The sequence below is a fragment of the Rana temporaria genome, chromosome 1, assembly GCF_905171775.1.
Source record: "Rana temporaria chromosome 1, aRanTem1.1, whole genome shotgun sequence".
Lineage (NCBI taxonomy): Eukaryota > Metazoa > Chordata > Amphibia > Anura > Ranidae > Rana > Rana temporaria.
This window is the reverse complement of record NC_053489.1, coordinates 548,587,007-548,595,276: the sequence shown is the minus strand read 5'-3', so window position 1 is coordinate 548,595,276 and position 8,270 is coordinate 548,587,007. Positions and strand designations below refer to the sequence as shown.

General features: G+C 50.3%; 1 protein-coding gene across 1 annotated transcript; it reads left to right on the top strand.

Moving 5' to 3' along the window:
* The first annotated feature begins 6,045 nt into the window (after positions 1–6,045).
* Positions 6,046–6,942, top strand: LOC120937663 (modulator of apoptosis 1-like). The gene has a single exon (XM_040351068.1). It carries the CDS (start codon positions 6,046–6,048, stop codon positions 6,940–6,942), a length of 897 nt encoding a protein of 298 aa, XP_040207002.1.
* Positions 6,943–8,270: the final 1,328 nt, after the last annotated feature.

Sequence of the window (8,270 nt, the reverse complement as noted above, 5' to 3'; positions counted from 1 at the left end):
CTTCTGCGGTGTCCTCCCCGCTCGATCCCCGCGCCGAGTTTGAACCACTGCGCCGGCATATACCGAGCGCAGTACACTCGGGTATAGTCGGGCAGGCTCGGCTCCTCTCGCGGTCACGTCCTGTACGTCCAGGACATGACCGAGGACATGAGTGTACTGCGCTCGGTACATGCCGGCGCAGTGGTTCAAACTCGACGTGGGTATCGGCGTATATCGCGCACCCACGATTTTGTCCTGATTTTCAGGGCAAAAAAGTGCGCGGTATACGCCGATAAATACAGTGGCCCGGATTCAGAGAGCAATTGCGCCTGCGTAACCATAGTTACGCAGCGCAATTGCTTACTTGCGCCGGCGTAATGAATGCTCCTGATTCAGGAACCTCGTTACGCCGACTGCAGCCTAAGATATGCGTGACATAAGGCTCTTATGCCCGCATATCTTAGGCTGCATTCTTGCGATGGCCGCTAGGTGGCGTTCCCGTTGTGCTCAGCGTATAGTATGCAAATTGCATACTAACGCCAATTCACAACGTTACGCGAGCCCTGCGTACGCAGTTTACGTCGTTTGCGTACGGCGGTTTTCGCGTAAGGCTGCCTTTGCTATTAGCAGGGGCAGCCAATGTTACGTATTCCCGTCGTTCCCGCGTCGCGAAATTTGAACTTTACGTCGTTTGCGTAAGTGACTCGTGAATGGCGCTGGACGCCATTCACGTTCACTTTGAAGCAAATGACGTCCTTGCGACGTCATTTGCCGCAATGCACGTCGGGAAAGTTTCCCGACGGAGCATGCGCTCTACGATCGGCGCGGGAACGCGCCTAATTTAAATGATTCCCGCCCCCTACGGGATCATTTAAATTGCGCGCACTTACGCCGGGAAATTTTAAAGAGCGCACACGCAATTTACGGAGCTACTGCACCGTGAATCGCGGGTAGCGCAGTAAATTTGCTACGTAAAAAATGCGTAAATGTTACTGAATCTACCCCAGTATTTCAATTTATTTTCTCTCCTAAGTTGCATTTACACCTGTTAGCGGTGCGTTCTGCTGCAGAATAATGCAGCATGCCATACTTTTTTTAACCACTTGAGCTCCAGAAGATTTACCCCCCTTCAGGACCAGGCCATTTTATGCGATACGGCACTGTGTTACTTTGACAATTGCGCAGTCGTGTAACGCTCTACCCAACTGAAATGTATATCCTTTTTTTCCCCGCACAAATACAGCTTTCTTCTGGTGATATTTGATCACCTCTGCATTTTTTTTTGTGCTATAAACAAAGATTGACAATTAAAAAAAAAAAAAAAGTTTTTTTTTTAGTTTTTTTTTACTTTCTGCTATAAAACACATCCAATAACAAATGAAAAAAAAAAAAAAAATTTTTTAAATAAATTTATGCCATTCTGACACTAACTGCCCCTTTTTCGGGACCAGTGACACTAATACAGTGATCAGTGCTAACAATATGCACTGTCACTGTATTAATGACACTGGCTGGAAAGGGGTCAACATCAGGGGCAATCAAAGGGTTAAAGTGATACTAAAGTCTTGTTTTTTTGTGTTTTAAAATAACAAACATGTTATACTAATCTGCTCTGTGTAGTGGTTTTGCACAGAGCAGCCCGGATCCTCCTCTTCTGGGGTCCCTCTTTGGTGCTCCTTGCCACCCCCTCCTGCTGAGTGCCCCCACAGCAAGCGGCTTGCTACATGAGCACCCGAGCCTCAGCTCAGCCCTGCCCCTTTCTCTCCTCATTGGTTCACTGACTTTGATTGACAGCAGCAGGAACCAATGGTGCCCGCCAGGAGGTAGAGTCCTGGACAGCCGAGTCTCTCCTGCAACATCGCTGGATCGAGATGGGCTCAGGTAAGTATTGGGGGGGGGGGCTACTTCACACAGAAGGTTTTTATCTTAAGACATGGAATGCCTTAAAGGGGTTGTAAAGGTAAAACAAAAATTCCCTAAATGACTTCCTTTACCTTAGTGCCCGATCCACAAAGCACTTACCTGGAAATTTGCGGCGTTGTATCCTAAATCCGCCCGGCGCAAGGCGGGCCAATTCAAATGGGGCGGGTATCATTTAAATTAGGCGCGCTCCCGCGCCGGACGTACGGCGCATGCTCCCGACGCAAATTTCCCGACGTGCTTTGCGCGAAATTACGACGCGCCGACGTTTTGTGAATTGCGACGTGAAAAAAAGACTTGCGCCAGGAAAAAAAAAAATGTAAAAAAAATTCAAAAGCGACGCGGGAAAGACGGGTATACTTTTACATGGTGTACTAATTTTACACTTTGTAAAAGGTGCCCTATCTTTGCGACGGCAAACTAACACTTGCGGCGACGTAACGACGGGAAAAAGTTTTGTGGATCGCCCTAACTGCTAATTTGCACTCCCCCCAGCGGCGGCCGCGGTACTGCATCCTAAGATCCGACAGTGTAAAACTATTACACCTGTCGGATCTTAGGGATATCTATGCGTAACTGATTCTATGAATCAGGCGCATAGATAGAAACAGGGATACGACGGCGTATCAGCAGATACGCCGTCGTATCCCTTTTGTGAATCTGGCCCTATATTGTCAAAAGTATTGGGACGCCTGCCTTTACATACACATGAAATTTAATGGCATCCCAGTCTTAGTCTGTAGGGTTCAATATTGAGTTGGCCCACTCTTTGCAGCTATAACAGCTTTGACTCTTCTGGGAAGGCTGCCCACAAGGTTTAGGAGTGTGTCTATGGGAATGTTTGACCATTCTTCCAGAAAAGCATTTGTGAGGTCAGACACTGATGTTGGACAAGAAGGCCTGGCTCGCAGTCCCCACTCTAATTCATCCAAAGAAGTTCTATCGGGTTGAGGTCAGGACTCTGCGCAGGCCAGTCAAGTTCCTCCACCCCCAAACTCGCTCATCCATGTCCTTATGGCTTTGTGCACTGGTGCTCAGCCATGTTGAAAGTTTGGGGTGGAGGAACTTAACTGGCCTGCACAGAGTCCTGACCTCAACCCGATAGAACACCTTTGGATGAATTAGAGCAAAGACTGCAAGCCAGGCCTTCTCCTCCAACATCAGTGCCTAACCTCACAAATGTGTTTCTGGAAGAATAGTCATGCATTCCCATAGACACACTCCTAAACTAGGGTGACCAGACATCCCCGGTTTCAGGGGACAGTCCCCGGATTGAGGACACTGTCCCCAGACCAAATCTGTCCCCGGGGGGTTTTGTCCCCGGATTGTATTTGAACAGGGGCTGGGGCAATTTCAAAGACAGTCAGTGTAGAATTAAAAAAAAAAATAATTCTGAATTACACACCCCCACTCTGCCGCTCCTACTAGCTTGGGGGGGGGGGGGGTGTATTTTTTCCATGTGCCTCTTTCTGATGATCATGTGCTGGTCGGAGCGGAGGGAATATTTTTTTCTTTAGTTTTGGGTGCATGCCCATTCAGTTCCGCTCGCATGTTCTTCTGCCTTGGCTCAAGTCCCGGTCTGCTGCCTGCCTGCTTATCTCGTTGCCTCCCCTGGCGGAGGGATCTTCCTCCGCACCCCACCCAGTAGTAGCCGAGGCCTAGACAGTAAGACTTGACAGGCTGTGAGGCAGGCGGCTGCGGAGATGGGCAGAGAGTCGCTGATTGCTGCCATTACTAGTAAAAAAAAAATATGTCCCTGGATTTCATTTAAAAAATCTGGTCACCTTATCCTAAACCTTGTGGACAGACTTTCCAGGAGAGTTGAAGCTGTTATAGCTGCAAAGGGTGGGCCAACTCAATATTGAACCCTACGGACTAAGACTGGGATGCCATTGTAGCGCTACCCCCAGAGGAGCCGCTGATTAGATTTGGGATCGGCGTATTTAAGTTACCTCTATACTGTGTCTGGTGGGGCCCGTGATGTGCGCACACCCTAAAGGTGGGTGCCGCACCTGGAACCCGCGAAGAACCCCGAAAAACGGCCTCTGCCACTATGGCCTACCAGGCCAGGGGTCGCGTGCTATGTGAAGTTCCTGACTCTGGGCTCTCATAGCCCGGAGCAACTGATGCTACAAAGGGGCCCCAGTGACCTACTGGGTCCCCACTTCTATTGAGGAGATCCCAAGCTGGGTGCTGTTCGTGGGTGATCGGTCTGAGGAGAACCCGGAGGCAGGTGATCCAACAGGGCTTGAATGAACCATCTGGGATCTGGGTGACCGGACACTGACAGGGTACATTTAGACTGTCAGTCGGTAACCCCAAAAGACATACTGGGAGGATTTGCTCTATCGTTCACAACTTTCAGCACTAGGCCTGTGGCAGAGGTCTCATCTAGCATCTCAATTTATTTAGAGCCAAGTCGGTGGCAGAGACTTGTTCCTCCCAGAAGCTTTAAGTGGCGCTCTGGCTGCAAGGCCTGTGAGAGAGGACTGTCCAGGGGCACTTCACCCACTCCGGCTGGAGTGGCTACGTAGACGAATACAATTATAGAAGGCAGGACTGCCTTTACTATCCATAGCCTGATTCTCTGAAGTTGCTCTTTCTTCACCAACCTGTCCTGTCTACCTCAAGTTGACATGTTGGTCGTGTTTGACCAGAAAATAAAGCATTGAAAACCGCAGCCAATGGTATGGACATTCTGTTACTGCTCTCAGCACCATCATCACCCCTAGACACAGTATTAGAGGTAGACCGATATGGGTTTTTCTCTGGCCGATGCCGATATTTGGAAATCGAGGCGGCCGATGGCCGATATGTGTGGCCGATTTTTGCGGCCGATATTTTAGGCCGATTTTTTTATTTTTTTTCCCTCATCTCAAAAAACCTAGGGTGGAGAGGTGGGGAGGAGATAATTGTTTAGGGTGGAGAGGTGGGGTGCACCCTGTCAGTGTCACATCAGTGCCCACCAGTGCAGCTCATCAGTGCCACCTCATTAGTGCCCACCAGTGCAGCCCATCAGTGCCACCTCATTAGTGCCCACCAGTGCAGCCTATCAGTGTCCATCAGTGCCACCTCATTGGTGTCTATCAGTGCCACCTCATCAGTGCCCAACAGTGCAGCCCATCAGTGCCACCTCATCAATGGCCACCAGTGCAGCTCATCAATGCCCACCAATGCACCAGTGCATCCCATCATTGCCCACCAGTGCATCTCACCAGCGCATCACCTCATCAGTGCCAACCAGTGCATCACCACATCAGTGCCAACCAGTGCATCACCTCATCAGTCCCAACCAGTGCATCACCTCATCAGTGCCTCACATCAGTGCCCACCAGTACAGCATAATGTCATTTAGTGCCACCTCATCAATGCCCACCAGCGGAGCGCTCCAGGCATCTTCTAGCACAAGAAAGCTCCATTGTCCCTGGCCCTGAGTGCTGCCCCGCCTCTGCCTACAATCCCCAGAATGCAGAGCGGGCCTGTAACAGCCAATCGGAGGCGGCCGCTGCCGACATCCTCCACTCTGAAAAACAAGGTCCCCTGACGTGCTGCGCGCCCTGCCTCTGCCTCTGCCTACAAAGTCCAGTTACCGGCCCGCGCTGCATTCTGGACTGCATTCTGGGCTTTGTAGGCAAAGGCAGGGCGCACAGCACGTCAGGGGACGTTTTTTTTACAGTGGAGGATGTCGGCAGCGGCGGCCGCCGATTGGCTGTTACGGGCCTTCTGGTTGGCTGCCGCGCTGGGTGTACCAAGATGGCCGCGGCTCCGGAGCTAGGCCGAAGCCGCGGCCTTTCCTGATGCTGTGACCGCGGCGGCAATCCGCACAGCATCAGGAAAGGCCGGGGCTTCGGCCTAGCTCCGGAGCCGTGGCACCGCTAACGGCCATGTTAAATATTGGCCTAATTTTGGATAAAAATCGGCCGATGCCGATTTCTCCAAAACGGCCAAATATCGGCCGATATATCGGCCTGCCGATATATCGGTCGACCTCTACACAGTATAGAGGTAACTTAAATACGCCGATCCCAAATCTAATCAGCGGCTTCTCCGGGGGTAGCGCTACACGTGGGGGCTCATCCGGGATTCTACTTCTCAATAAAAAAAAAATTCCCCTCATACTGACCCTTACCCTCACCAAGATCAGCCATGGATGCAGCTGCCGCATCCAAGTGGTGTGAAGATGAAAATGTTCCAGTGGAGACTGGCCTAGTGATAGAAGTCAAGGGAGAAGTTTGGACCGAAGAGAAACTATTCCAAGTCCTGAAAACTTTATCCACAGACAAGAAGTTCTGGGTGATAGACACAAAGGTAGATAACACCAACCCACACACATATGCCCTATGCGAATGGAGAAATGAACTTCCAGACTGTTTTAGAAACCCCAGTGTAAGGACCATAGATAGCGTGGAACTTATTCTGATACACCCAACCGGAGAGCAAGACAGTCCTACTTCTTCTAGTACACTGTCACCCACAGGGGTTACAGGACAAAAGGAAAAGGGGTCTAACACCACACCCCTAAAGGACATAAGCCCGGAGTTATGTGCTGTTCTGAGAGAAATTGTGGCCCAGTGCAAGAAGGACTCCCCGGACTACCCAATGACAGGATATAGGAAGCTCAGAACCTTTTCAGGGAGACATCCTGTACCATCCTCGGAGGATGGTTTTGAAGAATGGATGGATCATGCCACCCAGGCTCTAGAAGAGTGGAGAGTTCCCGAGCAACATAAAAAACAAAGGATCATGGAGAGTCTCAGAGGGCCAGTGTTGGAGGCCATACGTAACCTGAAGCTCAGCAAAGATAATTGCACTGCGCAAGACTATCTAGATATCTTGCAGAATGTGTTCGGGAGGACTGAAAACATCAGTGAACTTCACTCCCAATTAGAGCATTGCTTTCAAAAGAAAGGGGAGAAGCTATCCAAGTTTGTTGGCCGCCTAGATAAGATCCTACACCAGATACTTTTGAAGAAGGGAATAGATCCCAGGGCAGTGGATGAAACCCGGGTCCAACAGGTCATAAGAGGAGCCCATAACCCATAGATCCCATCGCTTTTCAGTTACGGAGTCAACAAGGGAACGGAGTGTTGAACTACCCTGACTTGATACGCATCATCCGGCAGGAGGAAGTCCTATTAGATCAAAAGAATAGGTGTCAATTTTCGGAAACCCCAGTTCGAGTTCGAGTAGTGGCCACAGAGGACCGTGACACCCAAGTCGAACTCCTGAGGATGCAAGTGTCCCAACTGACGGAAATGGTGGCTGTTTTAACCAGTCAAGCAGGGTTTCCCCCTTACCAAACCCGGAGGGAAGAGCCCGGGAAACCTGCCTATGGGCTATATGACCAGCCAGGAAGTCCTACAGTCTGTTTCAATTGCGGAGGAGTAGGACACATAGAGGAAGTTTGTCCCAGCCCAGCTAAGGCTAGTCAACCAATGTACAAGCCGGCGGAAAACTTCAGAGGGCCTCGGTGAAGGAGTCAACCGGGTGCCCGCCTACTGTAGATAACTCCAAGATGAAGCAGGAAGCAGAACAGCAAATGAAGGGAAGAAGACCTCTCTCAAGACCACCTTATGCCCCTCTCCCACACAGTGGAGTGGAAACAAAGAAGAAATTCCACAAGGGAGGAGTGAGGGTACAGGTTACAGGAAAAAAACGGGAAGCTACAACTCGGAATTTTCCTGAAAAATGAGTGGGGCCTTCCCCGTTAGTTCCCATCCAAGTGGAAGGGATTTACACCAGAGCCCTCTTGGACACCGGAGCTCAAGTGACTCATCTGTATAGAGACTTCTATGATAAATATCTCTCTCATTTGCCTTTAAAAAAAAGCTGGAGGAGCTGGAAATATGGGGCATCGGAACTCAGAGTTTCCCTTAAGATGGGTACTTACCAATACGTCTAACCTTTGACCCTTCGGTAGCAGGGGCAGCAGAGACTTTTGATGCATTGGCGATAGTCTGCCCCCAGCCACCAGGGGCCCACAAGAGCTCCCTCATCATAGGGACGAATACGGATTTAGTCAGAAGACTGTTGGCTCCCCTAATTGAGGTAGCAGAGACTTCCGCACAAGGGGTCCATCCGATGTTAAGGAGGGTCTACCACCAGTTGGTGATGGAGAAGAAGGCCCCTGAAGAAGGAGTGGGGAAGATCTGGCAGCTGGGAAAGACCGTGAAGACCTTATACCCAGGAGAAGTGACTTGTTTGAGGGCCTCAGTAAAGTTTACTTGGTCCCAGCCAGGCCCATTCCTCGTCTTAGAACCTGACTCGGTTTGACACTCGGGAGGAGTAGAGGTAATCCCTGAAGTGATCCCATTAAAGGTGTTGGAGAGGAATCGTGGAAGAGTGTCCGTCAGCATCAGGAACACTACCAC